The 27,755-nt window shown below is 43.4% G+C and overlaps 4 protein-coding genes across 5 annotated transcripts; 1 reads left to right on the forward strand and 3 right to left on the reverse strand.

Moving 5' to 3' along the window:
- Positions 1-2: 2 nt before the first annotated feature.
- Positions 3-2,535, reverse strand: psmd10 (proteasome 26S subunit, non-ATPase 10). Its single transcript, XM_080526751.1, has 5 exons — positions 2,330-2,535; positions 2,131-2,229; positions 1,527-1,673; positions 1,049-1,215; positions 3-601 (listed from the first exon to the last, which is right to left on the reverse strand). The coding sequence occupies exons 1-5, from the start codon at positions 2,441-2,443 to the stop codon at positions 448-450; spliced, it is 681 nt and encodes a 226-aa protein (XP_080382877.1). The 5' UTR covers positions 2,444-2,535; the 3' UTR covers positions 3-447.
- A 466-nt stretch (positions 2,536-3,001) lies between these two features.
- On the forward strand, positions 3,002-4,490 carry nxt2 (nuclear transport factor 2-like export factor 2). Its single transcript, XM_080525211.1, has 4 exons — positions 3,002-3,132; positions 3,300-3,386; positions 3,521-3,665; positions 3,986-4,490. The coding sequence occupies exons 1-4, from the start codon at positions 3,118-3,120 to the stop codon at positions 4,168-4,170; spliced, it is 432 nt and encodes a 143-aa protein (XP_080381337.1). The 5' UTR covers positions 3,002-3,117; the 3' UTR covers positions 4,171-4,490.
- A 58-nt stretch (positions 4,491-4,548) lies between these two features.
- On the reverse strand, positions 4,549-17,392 carry acsl4a (acyl-CoA synthetase long chain family member 4a). 2 transcript variants are annotated; one of them, XM_080526080.1, is made up of 15 exons: positions 17,354-17,392; positions 14,873-15,421; positions 13,395-13,572; positions 13,152-13,261; positions 12,813-12,951; positions 12,388-12,538; positions 10,923-11,046; positions 9,534-9,605; positions 9,027-9,166; positions 7,974-8,146; positions 7,660-7,734; positions 6,853-7,041; positions 6,634-6,748; positions 6,323-6,480; positions 4,549-6,078 (listed from the first exon to the last, which is right to left on the reverse strand). In XM_080526080.1, exons 2-15 carry the CDS (start codon positions 15,221-15,223, stop codon positions 5,921-5,923), a joined length of 2,133 nt encoding a protein of 710 aa, XP_080382206.1. In that variant the 5' UTR covers positions 15,224-15,421; positions 17,354-17,392; the 3' UTR covers positions 4,549-5,920. The 2 variants fall into 2 exon arrangements, with proteins under 2 accessions (XP_080382206.1, XP_080382207.1); XM_080526081.1 differs by lacking the exon at positions 17,354-17,392 and adding an exon at positions 15,868-15,910.
- A 502-nt stretch (positions 17,393-17,894) lies between these two features.
- On the reverse strand, positions 17,895-20,407 carry pin4 (protein (peptidylprolyl cis/trans isomerase) NIMA-interacting, 4 (parvulin)). The gene is made up of 4 exons (XM_080527788.1): positions 20,275-20,407; positions 19,726-19,796; positions 19,197-19,316; positions 17,895-18,246 (listed from the first exon to the last, which is right to left on the reverse strand). The coding sequence occupies exons 1-4, from the start codon at positions 20,309-20,311 to the stop codon at positions 18,088-18,090; spliced, it is 387 nt and encodes a 128-aa protein (XP_080383914.1). The 5' UTR covers positions 20,312-20,407; the 3' UTR covers positions 17,895-18,087.
- Between the last annotated feature and the right edge of the window lie 7,348 nt (positions 20,408-27,755).

The raw sequence follows: 27,755 nt of genomic DNA on the forward strand, positions 1-27,755 counted from the left end.
CTATAAACATTACAGGAGCGCATTAAATCGATTGGAAAATAGATATTTAGGTGATGTCTGCAAACAACTCATTCATGGAGATTACATTAGAGAGGAATGGAATGACCGTTTTAGATATTGTTAACATCATCATCCTGTCTGCTTAGAGTTCTACCTCAAATGCCTCTCGTCAGAACAGTTCTCCCTCTCAAGAAAAGCTGCAACCAGTGTGCATCCCAATGTTCCTCCCATCTCTCCTCTCTTCCTTTTCACTGAATGTGACACCCCCTCAATAATATGGCCTTAACCAATCCTGTTCTCAAAAGTACAGACATAGCGATGAGGAGGGGATGATGGATGGGAGATAAAAGGGAGGAGATGGAGTTGAGGAGAGGAGAGAAAACCACTGAAGGCTTCAGATGCTCTGTGAGACCCCTGGGGTATATCCTCTATTGGTCAGTAGATGGGTCAGCCCTCAACAATCCGCCGCAGTACCGTGCCCAAGCCTCCCTTGGACATCTGCAGGGGTGTCTTCTCCTCCTTGTTCTCAATGTAAATACTGGCTCCATGTTCCACCAGCAGCTTGGCTGCCTCTACACGCTCCTCATCACACGCCAGGTGTCTGGTGAACAAAAAAACAAACACACACACACAGCATTAGAAAAGTCAACAATCTGGATAAGATCTAAAAAGTGCGATAAATTGTGAAGTCGGTGGTGCCTCCTAGTGGTCATTTATCTACACTACATGTTCATGATGGGTCCTTATGACATCCCTTTGAAGTGTCAGACCTGCCGCTCTCTTATTTATGCTAGAGCCTATGTAGCCCATTCTCAGTCATTGAAGAGTTTTGCTGTGTATGTTGCTAATGTTGATGGTAATGTCAGTCCCCCCTATAGTGCACAAGTGTTATTTCCCACTCCAGCCACACACCCACACACACAAACACACACCCCCACACACACCCCCACACACACACACACACACACACACACACACACACACCCCCCCCCCCCCCACCCACACCCACACCCACACCCACACCCACACACACACACACAGTTCGTACAGTGCAGTGTTGCCCTCTGAGTCCTGGATGTTGGTAGAAGCACTCTGCTTGAGCAGCAGCTGAATCAACCGGAGGTTGCCCTTGGTCGAGGCTCTGTGTAGGGGAGTGGCTTGCAGCTTGTCTGTGACATTAGGGTCCGCCCCTTTCTCCAACAACATAAGGGCAATCTGGAACAAGATCAACATGACTCTTAATGAAAAAAAAGTACTATCTTTTAACTTTGGTTTAACTGTAAGCTACATGTGTGTTATTGTAGTGAAGAGTTTGGACTGATTGGACCAGACACACAATGCTCTGTTCCCAGGTAGGCCCTACTGATCACAGATCACATACCAACAGGCTTAACCTACTTGGCTGTGGTTGTTGTATGTCTACTGGTGGGCAGCATAGCTAAAGCTAAATTAAAAAATTTAATTAATTAAATTAAACTAAAGTATGGCATCGGTCTGACTGACCCAAATGGAGACTATGACAATACCTCGTATTTGTCCTTGGAGGCTGCATAGTGAAGAGGGGTGCAGCCGTTCTGGTTGACAGAGTTCAGCTGAGCTCCTTTGGAAATGAGGGACTTCACAATGTCCTCTCTGCCTGCAGATGCTGCTATGTGGAGGGGAGCCCAGGAGGCCTGCAGGGGGCAACAGATGAGACATCAATGGGATTTCAATGGATTATATAATGGTCTACAACACGTTTGATATCGTCCATTTGACTCTACCATTACAATGAATTGTACAATGCCATTTGTTTAGCTGAATGTAGATTAGAAGTATATCAGATGTAGTAGAAGTGTATCAGCTATGTAGCTAATTGTTGACTTGGCCATTTCGTGAGCTTAGAATTATAAGGTTCCCTCCGTTTAGGGTAGTTCAGAGATATTGAGCGTCAAAGTTTTTACATTCCATTATGTTCTGTGAGATGGAACCTTTGTATTTTATTAATTACTAACTCAAAAATGTCAACATTTTTAAAAATAACACCACAAAGGCATTAATAAACACCTAATGGATCAGATTATGTAAAAAACTCAATTTTGACAAAAATGGAGATAGAACCTTACATTCTAACGTCACAATTTAGCTTACATCATCTTGCAGATTCACATCAACCCCCAGATCCAAGAGGAACTGCACAATGACGGTGTGGCCAGCAGAACAGGCCCAGTGGAGAGCACTTCTGTGGTCCTGCGGTTTGGGAACAATAGAAAGAGCGGGGATGATGAGTAGATCAAACTGATATCCAGGTTAAATGATAATTGAAGACCGAGTGTGAGTGATAATTTACCTGGTCCGTTTTGGAGGCGAGGGATTTATCAGTTAAAATGCATTTCTTTAATTCGTCGAACTGACCCTCGTAGGCAAAATTACAGACTTCTACATTTGATACAGAACCCGCCATTGCAAAAACCACTGCGCGAAAACTACACGAATTCAAAATTCAGAATTCATAAACTGATTTGTGTTTGAACGAAATAAACGTCAACATGACTCAGGAACTTACGGGGTTTGACTTCCGCCGGTGAACGAGTGCGCGTAAATCTCTGTTTCAGAGTAAAAGTTGATCAATACTTACGGTAATCACGAGATGTATCCATAGCACGTCTATCTATCTATAATCTAGTTTATATGACATGTTCACAGTATGCACTATGCAAAGCTGCAAAAAACATAATTTGCGCCTAGAATCGTTTTTGCGTTGGAAGCCAATATATATTTCCTATACAGTGATTTGCATTGATTGACGACATTTATTTTATCTTGAAACATGTTTTAAAACCCATATGTTATACAAATTTCACTTATATATGAACAAACATGAGTCATTGTTAATGTTTAGACAATTATCTTTTCATTAATCATGAATAAATACAGGTTTATCACAGTTGTTTTAGGTATTACTTTGGGACTTTTATTTGGAAGAAATGTGAAATTCCGTGACCCCAGAAGTACTTCGTCAATAATGTGGCTGAGAAGAGCAGAGAGAATCCAAACAACAGAACAGGGCTTCTCCACATGGTGGAATAAGCTTGTGCTAACAGGTTCACGACGCTGAAGGGTGATATATTCACTATTATGGCTGTAACAGTTGTAAGTTGTAATTTTATGTTTTCCTGTGTTTATGCTATTTTGGTGGCCTCTTTGGAACCGTGACATGAGGACATGGCCTGGGTTGCTCTGCTCTCGTTGTCAATCCTGTTATGAATCATTCATGCATTCATGAAATGTTCTCCATTTCTTTTCCTCCCCTACTCTAGGATTTCAGGACCCATGTTGATCAATCTTGCAGATATTCCGAGGAGTTCGTCAACATATATTATGAATGTATGGATAAGAAAAGAAGGGTAAGGTTTGATTTGAGTTTTTACTCTGTGGGAAAAATTAAACTGCATCCCTGTTTAGAACATTTAAAAAAATGCTTCTGTGTTTTGACTGATCTAAACTGTAACTCAATCCACACTGTTTGCTTCTGGCCTAGAATTTGACCAGGCTTTACCTAGACAAAGCCACCTTGATCTGGAACGGGAACGCAGTGTCAGGCCAGGACGCCCTTGGGGAGTTCTTTGAGGGGCTTCCATCCAGCGAGTTCCAAGTTCAGACGCTGGATTGTCAGCCTGTGCATGGTGAGAGATCTACAACATCTTATCACAAAACTGTCAGATGTTTCAGAGGATGTGTGATATTTTTCAGCCTTGTGAGTGTGGCAAATCATTTTCATTTGAAACATTTAGCAGACGCTTTTCTTACAATTACAGATTACAGGGACAGTCTCCTGGAGTAATTTAGGGCTACTCATGGGCATGCTAGTGGTGATGTTCTCGGTCTTCCATTACTCTTGACACCGCTTGACATTTGGCCACCACTACCCCCAATGCACCTTGTTTCTTCAAGACTCTGAAATGGTTAAAAAAAACATAAATTCCCTCTTTCTACTTATTCACAGAACAGGCAGTCCAGGGCCAGACTACATTACTGGTGGTGACAGCAGGATCAGTCAAGTTTGACGGAAACAAACAGAGATTCTTCAACCAGAACTTTCTCCTGACAGCCCAGGCCTCGCCCAACAGTGACCAGCCTGTGTGGAAGATCGCCAGTGACTGTTTCCGCTTCCAAGACTGGAATAGCTAAGGCTCCCCTGGCCAGTTTCATTTTAACATGTTTTGTACCCTTTGTATGATGTAATAATTAATAATTAAAAATAAATAATTTTGCCATTTAGCAGATGCTTTTATCCAAAGCGACTTACAATTACGAATTACAGGGACATTCCCCCTGGAGTAACTGAGGGCTAAGTGCCTTACCCAAGGGCACACTAGTAGTGGTGTGGCTTCAGGCGGGATTTGAACTCACAACCTTCCGATCACAAGTCCAACTCACTATCCACTCGACCACCACTACCTCCTGGCCTGACACTGATGTAAAATTAAGATATTGTGTGCCTATTGTTTCTCAACTATTTTGTAATAAAATAACTGCATGAACAAGAAAGTGGTGTGAATACAAAATAACATTTATTCACTACAATTTCTCACAAAGCATGTGATAGTGATTATGAAATAAATAACAGCATCACAAGAAGTACTCAGAAGCAAATGCACTGGACTCTGAATGTTAATTTATATTTATATCTTACTGTCCATTAACTTCATGAACATTTACTTTGAACCCTTAGGCATGGAAATCACCTACAAATAGGTATAAAAGTAACACAAGAGTACAGTTAACCTTCCTGGGTTACCAAATTGCACACTGACTTAGGGTTCTAAGGTAAAATATGCACTGAATTACAGTAGGACATAAACCTTGTATTGCCTATTTAGGAGAGTATGCTCAGAGTATTGTTATGGGTTCTTTTGCCGTGCATTCTCTGGAATAAGTCAAGGTGCACACAGGAGGATACAGGTCTACTGGTAATAGTGCAGGTACGCCATACAAATACTCCTCGCCAATTTCATACATTGTAATAAATAACTGCTATTCTACATTTCCTGAGTCATCTAGATGTTGACATTTGGTTTGACAGTCAAATCATCAATAACATGCGTACAACAAAGCAACATCATGGCAGGTTAGGGGAAAAAATTATTTGGGGAAATCAAAGAAAAAGAAAAACCCCACGAGACAAGGTGTGACTCCTGTTTTCAAGTCCCACGGTCAACTTTGTTCTGTCGGCATCCACCTCAAGATCAAGGTGTGTTTGAATGCACCGGAACAAACCGTAGTGGGTGTTCAACCATTCATGAAATGAGTCATCTGCCTTTTGGGCGGATGCTACATGCATCTTTCTAGACACCGCAGAGTGAGGGCAGTAGAAGGCACAGTAGTCACATCAGTACTTTTGGAGTACCACCGGAGGGCAGCAGAGTTCTTCAACTAACACAGCTCACTTTTTTACCCACAATCACTACATACCATTCAACCAGAAACAGCAATATGTTTACAGAACAAAGAGAGGATACTCTGATATCCTAATTACCATTGTTACAAAACAGTTAAAAAGGTTTCAAGAAGAGGTTCAAGTGGTGGCAGTTAAGCACTGTTATGTGTTTCCTTAGAATGGGTGGTTCTATTTAGTTGTTGTTGAAGGTATAGGACTCGTGTGCATCTCTATAAAGCTGGGTCAGCTCTTTACACACCATGCTTCAAGCTTTGTTTCTCAATAACTAAATCTACAAATAAATACAAACAGCCAAGTGTCTCTTTCTATGGACGACAAAGGAGTGCAGCACTGTTCATTTCTATACAACTGTAGCTGCGTGTTGGAATGTGCATTTTCGAATACATACATAATTAGCACACAGAAATGGCTAATTGTAATATTCTTTATATATACACCAAATAAGTGGAATGATGGCGACTTTGGCTTTAGGTAGAGTCTCTACTTTCCCCCATACATTCTCTCTATGTGGGTGAGATAATGGTTCTTGATCTCTTTTCTCTTCAGCTTGAAGGCGTCAGTAACAAGGCCGGTCTCTGGGGTCCACGGCTCAGGACTCAGGTGGACCTTCATAGGGATCTCAAACCGCTGGAGTTTAACTGAAGGGATGAGAGAGAGAGAGAGAGAGAGAGAGAGAGAGAGAGGTTACGGTTCTGTTGTGCTACCTTGAAACATCTTCCTCACAATTTTCTCATCATTCATTATCATCACAGTATGTTGTTTGTGCTGTAATCCAGTGACCTCACTAATACAAATCTCGAACAATGTCAAAGGTCTTCCCCAAAGCAGATAAAGACGTTAATGAAATACAAATAAACATAATCTGTAATCAGACGCTCTTACTGGAATTGGCAACCTCCTTGATCTCCTTCAAGACCTCTCTCTCCATAACAGAGTTGGTACAGATCACCTCCCATGTTCCTTCCACACCCCTCTGTTTGGCCAACTCCGTTAACCTCTTCTGGTTGGGAACCACAAAGCTGATCACATAGTTCTGCTCACTGCAGACAAGAGATGGGGAAATAGAGGTTCCACTTAAGAGCTGTCCAAAGGCAGAGATCCAGGATCTGTTTATTCTCTCTAAACCCTGACCTTAGCCATAAAGGTAAAGCACGAAGCCCATCTGAGATCAGTGCCTGGGGGCTCAGACTCACCTGTTTGCATATGCACAGATGTTGTCGACAAGAGAGCAGTTCTTCAGCGCAGATTCTACTTTACCCAGAGACACGTACTCCCCAGCCTGCAGTTTGACCAGATCCTTCTTACGGTCTGAGAGACACACAGACAGACACAAAGAGCAATGAAACAAAAAGTCATATTTTGAAATTCATAAGTAAAATACAATGACACACACACAGTGCAGTGTTCCATACCCACTATCTGCAGACAGCCATCTGGGTGGACCTCTCCTACATCCCCTGTACAGAACCAGCGCTGTCCTTTTTCATCCACAAAGAAGTCATGATCCTTACTCTCGTTTCTATAGTAACCCATGGTTACATTGGGACCACCAATCAGTACCTCCCCTCGTGGGTTGGGCTTGTCCTGTTTGGTGTAGCCACCTGAAAACATGAACATGAATGAATGAATGAATGAATGGTCTTTATTGTCATTGATATAGTACAGGTACCAAACAACGAAATTTGGGAGGGGGGGATCCCCTGGTGCTAGGAAAAAAAACTAAAAACAAGAAGGGAAAAGAGCTGGTTTACATAAATAAAGGCTATGTACACTATCCACTATACTATAACTATACAAATAAAACACTGTGCTGTACTCTATGCTATGCTATACCTATTCTAACATTTCCTATCTCTGAACCTTATGTACCCGAGGGTTGTCATATTGCACATAGTGTTATTGCACATTCATTTAAAGTGTCGCAGTTTGCAGGTTTGAAATGTTCACAGTTGTGTTTCAGTATTGCACTTGATTACAATCTAGTAGCTGCCATCAAATTGTCTAGATTGTCCAGGGCCTAGAACCTAGAGCTTTGACACAGGTAAACCTAAAATCAATGTCTTTCCTGTAACATTCAAGAAACTATATATATATATATATATATTTTAAAACAGATTCGATTTTTATAGCGACAGGTAACATTGTCGGCAAATGTTAATAAGACATGTTATTATGTGAAGGTGAATCCCATGTGAGGTGTAGATGTTCATGTTCCGTACCTTCCAGCCAATCCCTAAGCTTGACCTCACAGCAGAGGAGAGGTGCTCCTACCCGAGCCGTGCTGTGGTCCGCCACTGGAACACAAGAAACACAACCGTTAAACATGAAGGTGGAGAAAGAGCAAACATTCTCCTCTCCCCGTCCTCTCCATCCCTCGCTACATTTTACATGTACAAGTACATTTGTCTAAGTAAGTGAATTGTCTATACATCAGTCAGCATGGGAAAAACAAATCTATGCCTGCCTGCCTCCCTCCCTCCCTCCCTCCCTCCCCCTCATTGTCTCTCTCTCTCCCTCTCTCTCTCCACCTTACCCTCAGTGATAGTGCCGGCGCCACAGGTCTCGGTGAGTCCGTAGCCCTGACCCACCGGACAGCAGAAACACACGTTCATGAATCTCTGAGTGGCGGAGGAGAGGGGCGCCCCTCCAGACAGAATCATCCTCAACCGTCCTCCCAGCAGCCGCCGTACCTTATGGAACAACAGCCTGGACAGACGCACGGAACAACACAGACCCTCAGAACACTGCAGTGTAGGGCTGGGTATCGCCACTGATTTCCCAAAACGATTCGATTCCGATTCACAGCTCCCGATTCGATTCGATTCACGATTCGATTCGATTCGATTCCGATTCGATCTAGTTACAATATACATTTTTTGCTTGAATATGAAAGAGATTCTCCGAACTAATGCTATAAATGGTTCAAGGAACCCTATAACATGTAGCATTGTTAAACATATCAATGAATTGACTCCAAAGCAGTTACATGAATGTACTTTTTATTTACATATGACTTTGCTTTTGTCCAGCTCATCTCTATCGTCACATTTTTTAAATCCCAGACATCTGACTTTAAGCCTGGTGGTGACTTGAGTGTCCCTGCCATCGCCATGTTTTTAGATTTTAGTGTTGAGACCTCACGTTGCGTGAGATATGATAAATTATTGTAGCGCGAGATCTGGCCACGAGATCTCGTTGCGGGTTGAAGCTGCAAGCAAAAAAATAAAATAAAAAATAAATAAATAAAAGATCGATCTCGGGATTTATGAATCGATAATCGCTCATTTAATGAAGATCGATTCAGAATCGGGAAATCGATTTTTTGAACCCAGCCCTACTGCAGTGTGTTAACAACACACCTCATTATTAGCATGGACACCAGAATGGTTATCAAACACCTGTGTTTGATATCGTTCCTCATTCTGTTCCACGCATTCCAATGAGCCCCATCCTCCGATTTCTACCTCCACCAGCCTCCCCTGATACATACAGTACCACGTTATAGTGCTATAGTGTTATAGTGCTGCATGCGAGTTAGAACATCCTGACCTGAAAGCAGTTTTTAAGGGAATGAGTGTGTTCTTACGCATTGCAGAGTGGTGCATCGTAGCCCCTCTTTATTTGCTCCAGTTTATAGTTGTAGGCCAGTTTGAACAGCGTCCTCTGAACGTAGCTCATCTCCTGCACTTTGCTCATCACATTCTTGTGAATGCGATCCATGATTTCCTGGTTCAAAGCAAACAAGCAAACACTTAAGGATCTATTATCTGCTACAAGAAAGACCAACTGATATTGGGAATAGGTGTGCGGGAAGTGTGTGTGTGTGTATGTGTGTGTATTTATGTGGGAGGGGGGTTTGGGATACTGACTTATACATAATAGTTATAGAGTATAGTTACAGAATAGTTTAGTTGCAAGAAAGAAAAGCACAATATAGTATAATAGTAGCTTCTCTGTTTTTGAAGAGAACAGAGAACAAACAAAAAAGAGGAACAGTTTGAGAGAGTAAGAGAGAGAGAGAGAGAGAGATTTGGGAGAGAGGCAGGTAGAGATTGAGAGAAAGGGTGGAAGTGGAAGTGGACGTCTTTCCTACCGGTACTGCTGCCATCAGGGTTGGTTTGAGCACAGAGCTGTCTCCTCGACTGCCTCTCTTTATCTTGGTGGACTGATGGGAAACAGAGGAGGAACAGAGGAGAGAACATCAACACCAGACAGAGGAGAGAGCATCAACACCAGACAGAGGAGAGAGCATCAACACCAGACAGAGGAGAGAACATCAACACCAGACAGAGGAGAGAACATCAACACCAGACAGGAACACAAATGGTGCTGATGGACAATGAAAGAATGAGCCCTCAACACTCTATCCATTAGACTCTCAGTCCTATGATTCGAAAAAGCATAAACCATTCACGGTTAAATGTATTGTGGTGGGAAAAAAATCATACTGATCTACATATATTCATGAACAATAATCAAATAAATTAAAATCAAATTGTATTTGTATAGCGCATTTCTTACAAGATGCAACTCAATGCGCTTCACATAATGAACATTCTCAGTCAATCAATCAATCAATCAATCAATACTGACAGAGCCGCAAGCAGGCAAAAGTAAAAACCTGTACACTATGTAGCCAGGAAAATTCCCTTGCAGCCCTCTACACATAGAGCGACTACTAGCCAGTTTGCCTACCAGCACCCAGCGGTGGGCCCCCACACCCCCCCCGGGGAGCCCCCGCCGCCCCACACACCCAGCCCGCCCCACCACCAGCACACCCAGCCCAGCCAAGCAAACACAGACCACAAAGGCCCCGCACAAGGACGGCCAAGCAGGTGCCCCGGCGGCGGCGGCGGCGGCGGAACTTGTGTCTCACTTTCATGAATGAAATGATATGTAAATGATTAAATGTGTATCAAGTTGTTATCAAGCTTCTGACATGGCCTTGGGACATGTGATCACTGATCACGATAAGCAGGGTCGTCATGACCCAGGGAAACAGCAGAGGCTTATGGGGGAATCATCACTAAATTGTGCCACATTGTTGAAATCAGATTGGATCAATAAATGGTGGAGGTGTGGTCCTCACATCTACTGTGACAACAAGTCAAATCTACTCATACCTTGACAACAGCCAATCAGTGATCTGAGGCCCTGTGACAACCAATACGCCTCATATGACACTGTCTATAATAATGATGTATGAATGTATCAGCTTAGTTGCTTTTCTGCAGAACCAACTCTGGGTTTTTGTTATGATAAATAAACACCTGTATCCATCTGACACCCTGGTCTCCTGAGAATTAATCCCCCCCCACAGTATGAAACACCAGACTGCATGTACAGTGCACACAAGTCTTTCAGAAGTTAGACAAAAGGCTGCTTCACTATAATGCATTATCTGGTCTGAGAGGGCGAGAGGAGCAGTTATCATATGACCTGGTCTGAGAGGGTCTGGGTAGGGGAGTAGTTATCATATGACCTGGTCTGAGAGAGTCTGGGGAGAGGAGTAGCCGATCCGACAGCCGTACGTCACACAGGAGATCTCTGCGGTCATCTCCAGCACATGGGCCAGAGGCAGGTAGGCGATGTACGTGTCCTTGGGCCTGGGAGAAGACAGGAGAAGGGGTTAGATGGTGTTGAGAAGTAGTGATGGGGGAAACGAAGCTTTTGAAGCATTGACACATTCAACACAATTGTGTTGGAAAAAGTGTCGATCTATCGATGCAGTCGATACAGCAGCTCCATAATGCTATCTGCTGGTCAGGTCATGGTATGGCGGCTGTATCGACTGATTCACAAGTCAAAATACAATAAGCCCACCGTCATCTGTGATGTCTTGTTCAATAAAGGTGCTGTGACAAACCGTGTCGATGTGTATGTGGCCATATATGTAGTCTTAAATGTTGGTGTGTCTAGTAGACTATAATAAATACATATATTAATAAATAAATAAATGCAACTGTTGTGTCCATTTTTTATATGAATAGAATAGAATTAGTCATTTAGCAAACGCTTTTAATCCAAAAGCTACTTACAGGGACATTCCCCCTGCAATTATGAGTCTATTACTATCTTTTATGTTCTCTATCGATCTATCAATATCTACCGATCTCCTGTCTATTTCTATCTCTGTCTCTGTCAATAAATGGATTCTGTCTAGCGTCCGTATGTCTCCACTCGGACTACAACCTTCGAATATGAGTGAGTTCCACGTCATTTTATGCAGTACGAAACTTGGAACACTGCCTCGTTCGCGGAATGATTGACACATCGGTCAGAGGTGTGTGTGTGACGTACGAAGCTTCGTTCGAGTAATCACGTGGTTTTTGCCAAATTGACACAAGCATCGATACATTTGTATCGATGCACATTGCGTCGGAAGATCGACGCCGTGTCGTGACTACTGCGTCGAACGTAACATCACTATTGAGAAGACAGGAGAGGGGGTTAGATGGTGTTGAGAAAACAGGAGAGGGGGTTAGATGGTGTTGAGAGGTATATGAAAGAAGAGGTTCTGGACGGCAACCTTCGAAGATATTAGATTTTTCAAGCTCTTTTCGTCAAAGCATAATGTCACAAGGCAACAAGAGACAACTGAGACATCTACTATCCCCCAGCACTGTGTTTCCTAAAATGTCTACTGTTTCTCCAGTGTAAAAAAAACGTTTCTTTCTTTCTTTCTTCTTTTAGTCTTAGTCTAATGTATCGATTGTAAGTCGCTTTGGAATAAGGCGTCTGCTAAATGCCAAAAATGTCAATGTAAATGTAACAAGAGAACACGATATATACACAAAAACACATGACAAGGCAACCCTAATTGCATGTAGCACATAGTGTTGAGGGGTTGTCTACAGTTAGCGTTCAGGGACGAGCGTTCAGGTGGTGTTGAGGGTTGCGGGCTTGCCCCTGGGCAGACAGACCCATTTGGCCTCACTAATACTCACCCTAGGCCGGGGATTCGCTCACACTGGCCCGTCATGCCAGCGACAATGTTGCTGTGTACGATCATGACTCCTTTGGGCCGGCCCGTAGAACCGCTGGTGTACATCACTACCGCCAGGTCCGAAGGCAGGGGCTTCACCACCGCCCTGCTCACTGGAAGAGAGACAGCCTTTGGCTAAATACTTCACAGTTGTCTTTCCCTCCAAATCTGTGAGAAGCTTTAGCTTTGGAAGAGGATTATCACCAAATGATGAAAAAGTTCTGGTTTTTCTGCCAGGTGTTGATAGTCAGATTAGCATTGAGTGTTTTTTTTTGTTTTTTTGTTATTTTTTTCCAGTTATACTATACTGTATTATATGTCTGCTCTGGGAAAGTTTCCCAGACTCTGGGGAAGTTCATCGATGCAGTATTGAGGTGTGTGACTCACGGTTGTCAGGCTGTGCCCCCAGCTCCTGTACTGACTCCATGCTGTGGATGGTTACGCCTGGGGGGTACTCCTCCGTACAGACCGTCCTCTTGTCCACGTAGATCACATGCTTCAGCTTGGGGATCTGGGGGAGCACGCGCTGGGGACAGAGGGAGGACAGGGCTGGTACCAGGACATGGTAACACTTCACCTAATGACACATCTCTATATCACAATGTCAACAGACAGGTGTGTAATTACGTCTGTACTGTAGGGGTGTGGGGGCGGGGGGGTAATCTATGGGGAGGTTCTAAATTCTATGCTCAAGATCAGAAGGTTCTAAGTTCTACCGTAGCTCACCTTCAGTCTGGTCTCCAGCAGTTCCGCGCTTGTGATGAGATGGGTGACTCCGGTCTCGTTCAGTCCGTACGCCACCGCCTCCTCTCCCAACGTGGCGTAGAATGTCACCACTGTACAGGTGGGGCCGAACATCAAATGCATGAGTATTTGTGTCATAAAACACTTACTTCCATGTATGATCAAACGGATGTCTACACAAGTTCAGCCCATCCCTCCTCCTGTTGCTGGCTTGCTGCCACTCACATGGGAAGTTGCGTCTGAAGCAGGCCTGGGCAGTGATCATCCACTCAGCTCTGGTCTCACAGAAGATGGCCACGGTGCTTTTGGGCTGCTGACCCAACGCTGCCAGCCCGCTGCCCAGCCAACTGACGACAGAGTCGACCTCCTGATAGGACAGCCAACGATACTCCCCGAGAATGAGCTGGGAGAGAGAGAGAGAGAGAAGAGTCACTGGCTGCGTCTCAAATCTCACATTTATCACCCAAGTACTACATTCAGTGTTTCCTCTATATGCATTCATTTGTGGCGGGCCGCCACGAATGAATTTTCTCCGCCACTAATTCATTCAGTTATTATGACCGGAGAACAGAAAAAAAGCAGATTGAAGCTAGATTTACTGCTGTTCTCTGGTTCATGTTCTTATACCAGTGCTCAGTATACAAGTATTTTAATGAACATTCGTAATGTAGTCTCTGATGTTCATGGTCAACTAAATCAGCCTATTTTGTGAAACAAATAATGTTCCCGCTAATGGGTTAACCGAGCAGCCTCGCACCTAACGCAAGCTTCGAACTATTCATAGCATAAACATTGGTAAATGTCAAACGACACAGTATTGGCAGGGGGAAAGAAGGGGAGTCGAATTTTTATTGACAACGGATTTACATGCTGGAAAAACATGCAGCTAAAATTCGGGGAACATTTGGACAATAAGAGACACAAGGTGGGGTCGCATGGTCTAATTACAGGGCAAAAATAATCTATTGCCTCTAAAATCATCACGAACAGAACGGCGGAGGTACGGGTAAACAGGGTTCATGTCGCTGTCATTAAAGGTAAGAATTGGTTTTCTTTAACTCAGCTGATGCATTACCTTGCTGTTGGTTGTTTACCGAATCTGTCACACTGTGATTTTACTTGTGTAAACAGTTAGTGAGTAACGTTAGTCGGTTTTGTGCGTGTACTCTCATGTAGGCCTACTTCGTATTGATGAGCTGATGATCTTTCATTGTGTGTGCGTGTGTGTGTGTGTGTATGTGACTGTCATTCACAAGTTTATATTCTACGGATGTTGTTCAGTGCTGTATCCGCGTTCCCGGTTCCATGTGTACTCTACTCTTGTGTACTTCATATTCGATGAGCTGATTATCTCTCGTGTACTTCATATTCGATGAGCTGATGATCTTTCTGCGTGTGTCAGTGTCTTGGGCGTATCTGTCAGTCACATGTACAGTATATTATACGGCAACCGATGTTCAGTGCTGTATGCGCGTTCCGCATGTTCTGCTGCAGCTGTAGGATATCTTGGCATTTGATCACCTTCTATATAAAATCACCTGCTCGGCTTTAATGACTTAACCTCTATTTTAAAAAAAATTAAAAAAATTGCCACCCTCTATTTTTGGGTGAAATTACGTCCCCACCCCGCCACTAATGTGAAAAATCCTGGAGGAAACACTGACATTCCTTTTGACCAGAGACCCCCCCCCTCTGACACATACCTTTTTGAAGACCTTCCCACTGGGTTGGGGTTCGTTCTCTTCGCTCAGCAAGTCTCGTGTCCCCAGACAGTCTGCCTGTCCGAAGCGCTGCACGGCGTGTTCAAACAGCTTGTCCAGCGTGTCTTTGCCAGGGATATCCTCTGTGGCCAGGGACTGGAACCGGTCCACGGAGCGGTAGGGCCCTTCTCTCCGGCCGGAGGTGGACCGGGCCTTGACCCTCTGGGACAGAGCTTTCCTCTGCCCTGCCCCGGTGATGAAGTACCAGGGCAGAAAGGAGAGGAAGGAGTACAGCCACACCAGCAGGTGTAAAGGCAGCAAAAGGAGGGAGTGAAAGTCCCTCTGGAGACCCATAGTGGCCCTCAGAGATGGAAGGGGGGGAGGGAGGGACAGGAGGGGGCCAGGTAAGAGGAGTCAGACTAGGAGGGGGGACCTCGGGGGGGTATAACTTGATACAGTAGGAGAGGAATCCAGAAATACAGAGGACTGTTGTTGGGTTGATGCTGGGCGGACGATGGCTCCTCTCGACTTGATCCAGACAGATTAGACCACCTAGTTGGAACAACAAAGACATGTTTTCTATGTGTGAGAATTTAAGCAGGGGAAAGGCTAAATAGGCTACGTTTTTGTCTTAGTCCTCTCTGTTGTTTTGACCTCTGTTCTGATCTCTGCTCCCAAGAGTAGAGCCTGCCCCGTCACATGCTGCAGCATTAAAGAGGAAGTTGCAAGGTTTTCTAGAAACTAGATAGCTAATGTCCAAAACAGAACTGTTTAACCACATGGTTGTTTACAGCCATATCAGCAGTCAGTCACCGGAGACGAATCAAAGAAGATTCTTTGATGATTCAATTTCACCCTTCCTCTAATGTTCAGGCCCAAAAAAAAAAAATAAATAAATAAAATAATCATACCAAATCTTGATTTAGCCTGATCCTATTACCATTTTAATATTACAAGCAACAGCATTTAATAAGTCAGAAATTGAGACACACACATACCTCTCTCTTAAGTTAAAGGTGGCCAACTCTAGACGGACGTGTGATGATTCACTGATGAAAGACAGCAGGCAGTAAAGACAAATTGAATTTTGCATTCACTCTTAAGGCTGACTCATCGGTCACCTCCCTCTTCCTGGGTACAACAATCACCCCACCTCTGTTCCTAATCCTATGATCTGTAGCCTATACAAAGGCTCAACGGCCTGGTAGAGAAGGGTAGGACAGGTCGTACATGTCGTACATGTCGTGAAAACCAGGGGAGGTACAAAACAATGGATCGGCTCATTGTAATATCCAATAGTGTCACCTTTCATTGATCATAAAAAGAGAGGAGAAAAGGAATGGACACCACAGATGGGTATTGTTGAGACACATCCACCAGTGACCAGAGAACCCACAATGGCAACAGCACATTAGACTAGAGAGGATCGAGCCACAGGCAACCAATGACATCAGTCTCCCTGCTCACCCCACTGACAGGCCAGGCGACAGGCCAGGCGACAGGCCAGGCGACAGGCCAGGCGACAGGCCAGGCGACAGGCCAGGCGACAGGCCAGGCTACAGGCCAGGCTACAGGCCAGGCTACAGGCCACTCCAGGCTGCTCTCAGCCAGGGGGGGGACCAGAAGGCTGAAACCTGGATGGATACTCATGATCCCATTACCCCCATTATTATGACAGGCTTAGACTTCGAACCCTTGAAAAGCGTTTGCTTGAGTTACACCCCTATGAGATAGAGACAACATTTACTTTGTCTGTCAGTAATCTATATCCACAATCAGTGTTATCTACATGCATACAGTGCAGCTGATATGATATCTTTCAACAACAACAACAACAACAACAACAACAACAACAACAACAGTATTGTCTGTGTTCATGGCCTGCTGTGATGCTATGAAAAGAAAAGATAGACTAGTTCATGATGCATATCAGCAGCACTCATCATCAATTCATGATGCAAGAAGAGTGTCACACTGACAGTGGAGAGAGTACAGTGATCACACTCATTCCACTTCAGTACGTCATGCAGAGATGCGATCAACTTATTGAAGGAGGAGGGCCCCACTGACGAAGCTTGAAAAGCAATCAAACCAGCATCTTCATCAACTGTAGTAAGAAACATACCTAACAAAAGGAAAGTTTGACAGTAGACATTCTGTATGTTTGACATTATTCAAAAAAATACAAGTCTCCCAGGCACGAATCCTGATCCAGCATCTATCGATCTGTGCCAAACTGTTGACGTGGAGGCATACAAGCCATACAACAACGTGACAAGTCTGAATGACAGCGACATGTCATCGATCATTTAAATTTAAACACCACCCGGCTAAATAGACGCATGGAGACGGGTATAATATTGCCCCTAAAAATGTACTCTAATTATCCACGTACGGATAAGGGTGGTAATAATACGATTACTGTGCCCAACAACAAGCATAGTGATACTATGTGTTATCTGGCAAAGCTTGTTACGATCTTACCTTGAGCTGCCAAGCCTGATCGTTCGACGTCTCCCTCATGCCAAAGGGAAATGACCGAGAGTTACCTTCGGCGATGATCGCGACCACTCAAAGGGAACCCGGAAACACTGCGTCATCTGATTCCATATTTCTGAGCCAATGGGCTGCCGAAGCGTGCTGGGGTCACTTCCTGGGTCTTGTCATGAACCTTGGTCCTTGTTGATTTGTGTTGTTTGTGCTGTGGTTGTTGTTGTTGCATGTTGTGTCTCCCATTTTGTATGTAAAGCGTCATAAAAAAATGTAAAGGCTATTTCTGTTACTGACTAAAAACGATCTAATATAAACTCTGTTAATATTGTGGCATATGGATGAAGAGTGTCAAACCAGGGTGTTTAAATACATTATTGCATCATGCATCTTGTAGTGACAGAGGGCTAGAAACCTTTATGTGAAAGTCCATTTCTACAACACTGAAACAACTCAAAGGGCATACACACACTGATAATTGTTTAGATTTTGTATTTATTGAATATTAACAATATCACTTTGTTTTATGTACTGTAGTAAGTACACAAACTCTTAACAATTATTGTAAATATCAGTCACCAAAATCTCTCCTCAAACACTGATGCAATTACCGGTAATAGGGGAAAAACTGCAAAAACAAAACGATCTGATCCATCTGAAAAGCGTCCACAAAACCCTGGGTGTCCCATTGTCAGAGTGAAGTATGTGTTGGGGGATTGTTTCCTGTGTCATTTCTTGCCCTCCACTAGGATGATGTGGTAGCCATGCTTGGTCTTGACAGGAGGATCTGTATACACCGGTTTGTCCATGGTGCTGGTAGGCAAGGCGAAGGCTGCGTCCTGGAAGGGTCCAACCATAGACCCCCTTGTCATCCAGCCCAGATCACCCTGTCGTTGCCAGGACAACAAACAGTCACACACACAGATCTCTCAACGAAGGAAGAACACATACACAATTGAAATGTGCTATGCAAGATATGTAGAAAACAGAATAACATTGGGATATAATAACATTGGGAAGGTATGGACAGGACAAAAAAAACTATGTTTCTGACCAGAAGTAAGAATCAACGAAGGACAAATTGAAAAACCCACATAACAGACAATACTGTTATACTGTATTCGACACATCAACTATTTCTTATATATAAAAAAAAAAAATCCATTGCAGCTATTCACATGAAATGTAGACCCGACATTGGTATTAACTCAATAAAACTACACAGCTTATAGAAATTGTAACACTTATTTCCCCCACTGTATGTGCAAATGAAATAAGATTTGGGTTTCCGCTTGTAAGAATATTTTGTGCTTTAATAGAATTTCATGTGACTATAATAATGTTGTGCCATCTAGTGGATGTTTTATGGCATTGGTAGTGGATGAGGTGGATTTCCCCCAATACCAGGAAAAGCACTATTAATGGTGCATTCATGACAACTGGGAACTCCCAGAACTCTGACCGTGAAAAAACTATTTGAATGGTCATCCAACTCAGAAACTCAAGCATCATGCTAGAATTAGGAGTTCTCCGACTTGACTATCACTCAACAAAACATTATACAGATTTGACCTATAAAAAAACAAAAACAAAACAGAAGGCCTGTGAGTGAGAATGATATACCCAAAATAAAATGTTGGCATTAGGTAGATTTTCATCCGATCAGTTATTTTTGTATTAATCATTTACTGACAGCAGCCATAAGCAGCATCTCATTCACCATCAGCTGTGTTTACATTGTCTTTTCAGCATCACTTATGAGTATGTGATTGTGCACGACATATAATGCGAGTTAGCAAAATCTGGTGAGGGATTAAGTGATTAAATGTGCTCTTACTCCTTGTCTGGCTTTGTCTTCACTGTACTGTGACGCCACCTCACTGAAACGAACCCCAGCTTTTAACTTTTCCATCGCCTCCATACATTTCCCATGTTTTTCACATAGGATATGTCGAACCTGGGAAAAAACCACAAAACATAGGCTAAGCATACAATTAGAAAGACATTATTACGTTTTGGTTATGCCAAATAATGATGTGCATCACATTTGGAGCAGGATCATGGTAAGCCAACTACAGACTTCAGTGGTGGTATGAACTTGCTCACTTAACTAGCCCTAGAAGAAATGCTAGTAAATATGATCTAACAGCAGCCAGCTCATCATTATCTGCCATTACAGTTAGACGCAATAATAGATGAGAATATATATGTCGAAGAAATAGCAATATGAGGGTGGGGTTGGATGACTATCATCCATTATTTAAAACGTGACTTTATAGCTATGCTTAAATAAGTCATCCAGCACATCATCCAGTGTGTAGCCAGCATGTGGCATGGTCAGGGACAGCCAGTGAGCTCCTGTCTACCTTCACAGCAGTCCCTCCTTTGGGAGTCTTGTCTTTCTGGTCTGTGTCCCCACTTCCCGAGGCAGAGGCACCTGAATGATGACAGTCGACATGATGTTGATGATGACATATCCTTCGGTACCAAATGAAGTGTAGGGCAATGTAGCAGACAGTGTATCTAGCTAGTCACTGACAAACGTGAGCTTAGAATTATAAGGTTCTATCTCCGTTTAGGGCAGTTCAGAGATATTGAGCGTCAAAGTTTTTACATTCCAGTATGTTTTGTGAGATGGAACCTTTGTATTTTATTAATTACTAACAAAAAAAACGTCAACATTTAAAAAATAACACCACACAGGCATTAATAAACACCTAATGGATCAGATTATGTAAAAAACTAAATTTTGACAAAAATGGAGATAGAACCTTATAATTCTAACGTCACGTGTGAGCAGGGTGAGAGTTATGCTAGGCTAGCATAGCTAAAATCACTCATTCATTCACTGATACAGACTGCTCTTAGCTAGCATATCTCTCAATGAAGTTTGAACATGTTATTCTCACACCAACCTTTGCCACCCTTGCCACCTTTCCCCTTGGGTGGCATGTTTGCCAAGTGTTCACTGACAGCGAGCTAAGGGGACCGAGGCTAGCAAGACAGTGTGCTGTGAGTTTGGTGTTGCTGCTGTGTTACCGTAACGTGCGGTAAACTGCGCAGACACAATAAATATCCTGCGCAGTCGCAGTTCCGTTTAGATGTTGTTGAACAAGCCCTGTTTGATTACCACGATTCTAATTGACCAAAACACAATTGTATGTAAGTATGTAATTGAAGATGTTTGTAAATCGGTTTCAATAAGTTAAATAACGTATTGTTACTTGCTTCAACCAAGTAGAGGTGTTCCATGTTTCCGTTTTTATGAAGTCAGTGGCTGTGTTCGGAATGGCATACTAGCATACTACTCATACTAGATATGACGTAGATTTTGAGTATGCAGTGCGTTCACACTGTAGAGTATGTGAAATTTGAGTATGCAAGAAATGTATACTAGATTTTCGGTCGGCTGGTATTGGCATACTTATTATGAATTTAGTAAGCAGTATGCAGTATATACTAATTGAGTATGCTAGTATGCAGTATGCTAGTATGCCATTTCGAACACACCCAGTATCTCCGCCTAGCATTTTGACCAATAGAAAGTCCTGTTATTCACATAGGCGGGGCCGAGCCAGACTGTTACTATGGAAACGAGGCTAAACACCGATCCAAGGTGACGATTATAATAGTAATGCTCTACTCTTGTTTTGGTTTAAATTCATGTGTCTCATAGTTGATGTACTGTGCTATTTAATGACATGGAGATGTATGACAACATTCTCCTCCTGGGCAGGGGAGCAGCAGCAGATGTGTTCCTGATGAGGCATGTAGAGTCCAAGAACCTGTGTGCAGTGAAAAGAATACAAGCAGATGACTCCAGGAAAACCAGGACCAAAGAGGCAATCCTACAAGAGGTTGAAATCATCAGGAGTCTGAAGCACCCCCACGTTATAACATGCAGTGAAGCTTTCTCAGACGACGGATTTATCTACATAATCATGGACTACTGTGATGGTGGGACACTGGACGACAAAGTCAAAGAGAGAAAAACTGGGGAATACTTCACAGAACAGGTTATAATGGAGTGGTTTGTACAAGTCACCATGGCTGTTAATTACATACATGCAGCAAAAATCCTTCACCGGGATATCAAGACATCAAATGTGCTTTTAACAAAGAGAGGCGTGGTGAAGGTGGGAGACTTTGGGATATCTAAAATAATGAGCGACACAGTGGACATGGCTCGTACATGTGTGGGTACGCCCAGCTACCTCAGTCCTGAGCTTTGTCAGGACGTCCCATACAGCTCCAAGTCTGATATCTGGGCTTTGGGTTGTTTATTGTACGAAATCTGCTCCCTTCAACCACCATTCTCTGCCACAAACCTCCTGAGTTTGTTCTACAAGATCATCAACGGAGAATACAGCCCTGTGCCCAACATGTACTCTGACAACATCACCTCTCTGATTCAGGGAATGCTCTGCCCCGCTCCTGAGAATAGACCCACTGGTTCTGCCATTCTGGGCATTCACTATGTGCAGGAACATCTCAGAGAGTTTGTTGAACACAGGGAGATGACAATGTTAAACCTTGATTCCAAATCCATACATCCTTCCAGAGGAGATTCAGTTTCTGGGAGCACACCTGGAGAGGAGAGCTGGGACAAGAGCACAGAGGGGAGGGAAAGGGACAGGGTAGCAGACTCAGTTCCTCCCACACTCTCTCACACAGAGAAGGAGAGGGAGGACAGTATTAATGCCTGCCCCAGAGACACTGGAGAAGATGATGTGGTCAGTGTTGGGGGTCAGTCTGACTACTCTGAGGACTTTGATGATGACCAGAGCTGGTCCTCTACGGAGGAACACAGAGAGCAGGAACTCTCCACTCCGTTGACCTCTCTTAAGGAGGATGTGTCTATTGAATCCAATGGTAATACAGAGAAAGAAATAGCAACCATGAAAACGCTTATGAATAAGTTAGTTTTATTGTATCGCAGTGGATCACCAACCATGGTTCTGGAGAGCTATTGGGCGTGCATGTGTCTTGTTCCATGCTAATGCTGACACACCTGATTCAATCAATTAATGTGCTGTCGATTAGCTGAATCAGATGTGTTAGTACAGATCTGGAATAAAAGCCTGCACACTCCAGGCCTTCTGTCTGCTTTATCACTGATGTTCTATATTGCTGTCATCAGATTTGTGATCTGATCTCTGCCTTCGACCTTTTGTTTGCAGTGAGCCTTGGAGGGATGGGCCATGGTGAGTATCCTGATGACTTTGAAGTGGAAGAGGAGGAGGAGGAGGAGGAGGAGGAGGAAAAAGAGGATGTGATGAGTGTTGTCCAAAGTGCCCGTGCTGCTCTGGAGCTGACAAGGAGTGATGATGACATATTAGAGGAGGAGTTTCAGCTGACGGATGCGGGAGGATTGTCCATCACACTGAAGGCCCTGCAAGAGAGAAGCATCATGGGTGAGCACATCATCCATAGTGGGGAAAAGTTGTCAGTTGATAGAAAATAAAGAGCTTCATTGCATTGACTTTAGTGTGTGTGTGTGTGTTTTTTTTTTTTCTTTCTCTTCAGAAGACATTGGATCCTCCCTCCACAAGGAGATCAGTGGACAATTGGAGAACGGCCTCTGCTCAGAAGACCTGCAACCACACTTTGCACACACATTAGGACCAGACCGCCAGGAAATCTGCCATCTCATATTTACTATCGACCAAGAGGCTGCATAGAGCATGAAGAGCAGAGAGCAGCATAAAGCAAATCTGGGAGTAAAGCCCCAAACCGGGACATTTGATCCCCACCACTTTACCTTTTGATATACCACTAACCTATATTGTAGAAATATTATTCATTATGGTTGTTAACTATTGAAACAGCAGGTGGTACTATAAGGGTTTACATTTGAACAGGGAAGGGAGTGTGGTGGTGATACTGTTGCAGGTAAAGCCATTGCACGTCAAAACTGAGAGTGATGTTATGTTTCTAGGCAGTGGTGAAAATTGAATTATTTCACTAGGGGAAACCTATCACTATTTAATTCATTAGGGGAAACCTGGTGGCTCCAGAGGTTAATTGAATTGGAGTTGGAAGTGTTTTTAACACTAAAAACAAGTTATTGTGGGTTCCCCATTTCCACCACTGCTTGGATGTTCAAAGGGAGAACAGAGAGAGAGAGAGAGATCATAGCTGGCAGGGGGGTGCCCTCAGATGAACCATGAGGTCAAGTCAGCACTATTCTGACTTCTTTCTGGCAGGTATTAAACTGTGGAGTGTTTCTGGAACATGCTGATGTCTGTAAATAAATTCAATACATTCAATAAAGACCATTCATTCATTCATAAAGAGCTGTTATGAAAGTGATTTCTATACTCCAACTGCATCCATGGGCTTATACATTCATGTAAAACAAATAGGACACCCCATGAAGTATTTAGTTATTTTTTTAAGAAATATGGACATATCAATATTTGATCTTCTTTCAAACAATATCTATAGATAAAGGTGATGTAATTGAACCAAAAACAATGAAAATGTAACTTTGTTATCATTTATTTAACAAAAAATAGAACAAGGATTTCCTACTGAGGAAAACGTTAGGACACATTATGCCCTAATAGCTGTTGCCCCCTTTGGCTGAAATAACCTCAATTTTCCTATAACTGTCTACCAGTCTCTGACATTGACTGGGAGAACGTTTTTCCTACTCCTCCATGCAGAATTATTTTAGCTGTGTGTTGTTTTATGGGTGTCTTGCATGCACAGCCCGTTTCAAATTACAGCATCAATAGCATTAAGATCCGGGCTTTGACTTTCGCCATTCCAGAACTCTCCATTTCTTTCTTTTGAGCCATTCCTTGGTGGATTTATTGGAATGTTTTGGGTCATTGTCATGTTGCATGGTCCACATCCGCTTCAGCTTCAACTTTTGGACAGCTCACAATGATGAATAAATAATTCATAGTGGATTCTATGATGGTGAGGTGGCCAGGCCCTGCTACAGCAAAGCAGCCCCAAACCATGACATTTCCATCCCCATGCTTCACAGTTGGTATGAGGTTCTTGTGCTCAAACGTTGGTTTCCGCCAAACATGTCTTCTGCTACTGTGCCCAAATAATTCTATAATTATAATAATTCAAATAATTCTGTCCAAAGCGCATTGTTCCAGAAGTCCTTGTGTTTGTCTAGGTGTTCTCTGGAAGAAATGAACAAAAGAAATTGACAGCAAGGGTTTTCTCCTTGCACACCTCCCATGAAAGTCAAACTTGTGTAGTCTCTTTTTGATGGTAGATGCACTTTGATGTGCTTTGACATCAACTGTAGCAAGAACTACCTGTAGGTCCTGTGATGACATTTTAGGATTGTTGATTTTTAAGATTGTTGTTTTTTAAGCATCTTGGGGGACTGCTCTTGGGCTGAACTTGCTAGAACGGCCTAACCTGGCCATGTTGGCAGTTGTTTTAAATATTCTCCACTTTTCCGTACAGTGGAATGGCTGATTTCTAATTGTTTGGAGATCTTTTTAAATCCCAGACTCATACACAACCTCTACAACCTTTTTTTTTAAGGCCTCAAAGAACTCCTCTATAAGTCTATAAGTATCTATGCTTATAAAAAGTGAACCTTAGAAGATTTTAGTGGGCCTGTCCCACACCCCCTGTTGCAGCTATTTTGGTGCAACTGTGAGATTGTTATCTCTCGCACTTGTCAACCTGTAATTTCCTGTTCATACACAAATATTTTTCTCTCTCTTTTGAATCATAGTCAGATCTAGATCACACATCTGCATAAGATTGGAGATTAGTTTAAACATAAGCATATATATATAATGAGCTTTCAGCTTCCTAACATTTAGTTTACATGTTGCACTTACACTGTAGGTCAGGCTTAGAGCACTATGAAGTAGGACTAAATAATAAAGAGCGGTCATGCAATCTCACTTAATATGAGAAGTATTCTCATCCTTAATCAGTTGTCCCCGTCTCTACAGCCGCTATTAACGTAGGACGTGAGAGACTAGTTTTGGTCAATTAAGAGGAAACACTACTCTCTAATGGACAGGAATGAAAGGATATGTGCTTGTTGCCAGATCAATCGAATTGTGCAAGACAAATTCCCTCTTTAAATAAGAAATAAAGTACTCTACTCTATTCTATGCTGTTCTATTCAATTCCCAAGTCCACGCACAGAGGCTTCTAAATCTAAATCACTGTTCTGTTGGTTGGAGGATTGGTCTGATTGAGAGCTTCAGTATGTATATAGGTCATTATGTCAGTATGTATATAGGTCATTATACTTGTGCAGTTCGTCATCACAGTGTCTACATGCTGATTCATGGTACTGTGGCAACGTGGAAAACAAGTTGGAAATTTTGGTGAGATGACAGCCTTTGAAGGTAGCATTTAGAGTCTCCCACTTCCTCAATATTAATAGATGATTTATCTCTCAATCTAGCATTATGTTACATAAAGTTTATGTATGATATAAATAGATATTTCTTGCCTATTAGCTTGCCTCACCTGATCAAGAAGTTTAAGAATAGAAGCTGTGTAACTGGAAAACGGGGGCTGATTCATATCATATCACACAATCTCTCGTCTGAGACAGACAACATAGGTGTACACACACGCACAAACACACACACACACACACACACACACACACACACACACACACACACACACACATCATGACTTTCCTAGCTGGGCAAAGATTCCACGATGATGGGCTGAAAACCTTTTTCCCCCATCCCCCCGCTCACACCTTTATACCTACACTCATCTGTTTCCTTGCGGAATGCACACTGATGGTGTCAAGACAACAGTAAGTCATGGGAAGCAATAAGTAAATGACTCTCCATGTTGTCTCTCTCACCCACCAGCTGTTCCGTCTCTGTAAGGGTTAGGGTCATCCAATTTTAACCACTTACTTTTCAGTTAACACAATTTTGAGAGATTTACACATTTATTTGTACTCATCATGAACACATTTGATAATGAGATGCTTTCAATGGAGGTAACCTATCCATCTGGAGGAGGTTGCACGCTCTTCGGCAGTGAGTTAAAATCCCGGATCTGTTTTGTCCCATTTAACATTAATGGCTGGCTTCCCAGACACAGATTGTAATTTGGTCATTTTGCCGTAATAGGCCTACTACAGGACTATTACGGCAAGGAAATAGAGTCACGGCTAAGCAGCAATAACCCGCGCAGCATGTGGAAGGGTCTACACACGATCTCAGACTTCAAAGAGAGTCCCAGCTACACAACCATCACTACTGACTCTCTACCAAACGAGTTGAATAGCTTCTACGCCCGCTTTGAACTGAGCCCCACAAACCTCTCCTACAGAGAGACCACACCGTAGACGACACAGCCAGCGCTCCGACCATCGCCGAGGAAGACGTGCGTGAGGTTTTCAAACGCATTAACATCCGCAAGGCGGCAGGGCCAGATGGAATTCCAGGCCGGGTGTTTAAAGCGTGTGCAGATCAGCTGGCTGGTGTGTTCACTACCATATTCAACCTCTCCCTCTCCATGGGTACAGTGCCCTCCTGCTTCGAGTCAGCCTCCATCATCCCAGTACCGAAAAAGGGCAAGGTAACATGCCTAAATGACTGGTGTCATGTTGATCTCACCACCATAGTGACAAATGCTTTGAAAAGCTCATCAAGGTCATGATCTGCAGAACGCTGCTACCCACCCTGGACCCTCATCAATGTACCTACCGGAATAACAGATTGACAGGTGACGCCATTGCCACAGCACTCCACTCTGCCCTCACCCACCTTGACAAGAGAAACTCCTATGTGAGGAAGCTGTTCGTAGACTACAGTTCAACACAGCATTCAACACTATAGTCCCCTCCAGACTCAACAGCAAGCTCAGGGACCTAGGCATCGACCCCAACCTATGCAATTGGATACTGGACTTCCTGTCGGATCGTAAACAAGTGGTGAAGGTGGGCTCTAAGACCTCTGACATTCAGCACAGGAGAACCCCAGGTCTGTGTACTAAGCCCTCTCCTCTACTCCCTGTACACCCACGACTGCGTGGCCACTCACAGCTCCAACACGGTGATCAAGTTTGCCGGCAACATGACAGTGATTGGCCTGATCACTGACGGTGATGAGACGGCCTAGGAGTGAGGTTGACCGTCTGGCCCAGTACAGCCAGGCCAATAACCTCGCTCTCAATGCCGACAAGACCAAGGAGCTGGTGGTGGACTTCAGAAAGAAGAGGCAGGAGGCACAAGACCCCATCACCATCCCTCCATCCCTCTTCCCTCCATCTATACACCTACAAGGACCGGTGTCAGAAAGGCCCTCAGGATTATTAGGGACCCCAGCCACTGCAAACAGAAACTGTTCGAGCTACTGCCGTTGGGAAAACGGTACCTAAGCCTCTGGGCTAAACCCAGAGGCTGTCAAACAGCTATTTCCCCCAA

Source organism: Nansenia antarctica (assembly GCF_963989245.1).
Source record: "Nansenia antarctica genome assembly, chromosome: 3".
In the NCBI taxonomy this organism is placed as follows: Eukaryota; Metazoa; Chordata; class Actinopteri; order Argentiniformes; family Microstomatidae; genus Nansenia; species Nansenia antarctica.

Coding starts and splice junctions, on each gene's coding strand:
- psmd10 (XM_080526751.1), bottom strand. CDS start 2,443: ATGGCGGGTTCTGTATCAAATGTAGAAGTCTGTAATTTTGCCTACGAG. Junction 2,230..2,329: donor TCGCCTCCAAAACGGACCAG/GTAAATTATCAC, acceptor CCCAAACCGCAG/GACCACAGAAGTGCTCTCCA. Junction 1,674..2,130: donor ATGTGAATCTGCAAGATGAT/GTAAGCTAAATT, acceptor TGCCCCCTGCAG/GCCTCCTGGGCTCCCCTCCA.
- nxt2 (XM_080525211.1), top strand. Junction 3,387..3,520: donor GTATGGATAAGAAAAGAAGG/GTAAGGTTTGAT, acceptor CTTCTGGCCTAG/AATTTGACCAGGCTTTACCT. Junction 3,666..3,985: donor GGATTGTCAGCCTGTGCATG/GTGAGAGATCTA, acceptor ACTTATTCACAG/AACAGGCAGTCCAGGGCCAG.
- acsl4a (XM_080526080.1), bottom strand. CDS start 15,223: ATGGGTCTCCAGAGGGACTTTCACTCCCTCCTTTTGCTGCCTTTACAC. Junction 6,481..6,633: donor ATCTGTGCATATGCAAACAG/GTGAGTCTGAGC, acceptor TCTTGTCTGCAG/TGAGCAGAACTATGTGATCA. Junction 6,079..6,322: donor CAAGGAGGTTGCCAATTCCA/GTAAGAGCGTCT, acceptor TCATCCCTTCAG/TTAAACTCCAGCGGTTTGAG.
- pin4 (XM_080527788.1), bottom strand. CDS start 20,311: ATGCCACCCAAGGGGAAAGGTGGCAAGGGTGGCAAAG. Junction 19,797..20,274: donor AGGTGGCAAGGGTGGCAAAG/GTTGGTGTGAGA, acceptor GTCATCATTCAG/GTGCCTCTGCCTCGGGAAGT. Junction 18,247..19,196: donor AAGACAAAGCCAGACAAGGA/GTAAGAGCACAT, acceptor TGGCAACGACAG/GGTGATCTGGGCTGGATGAC.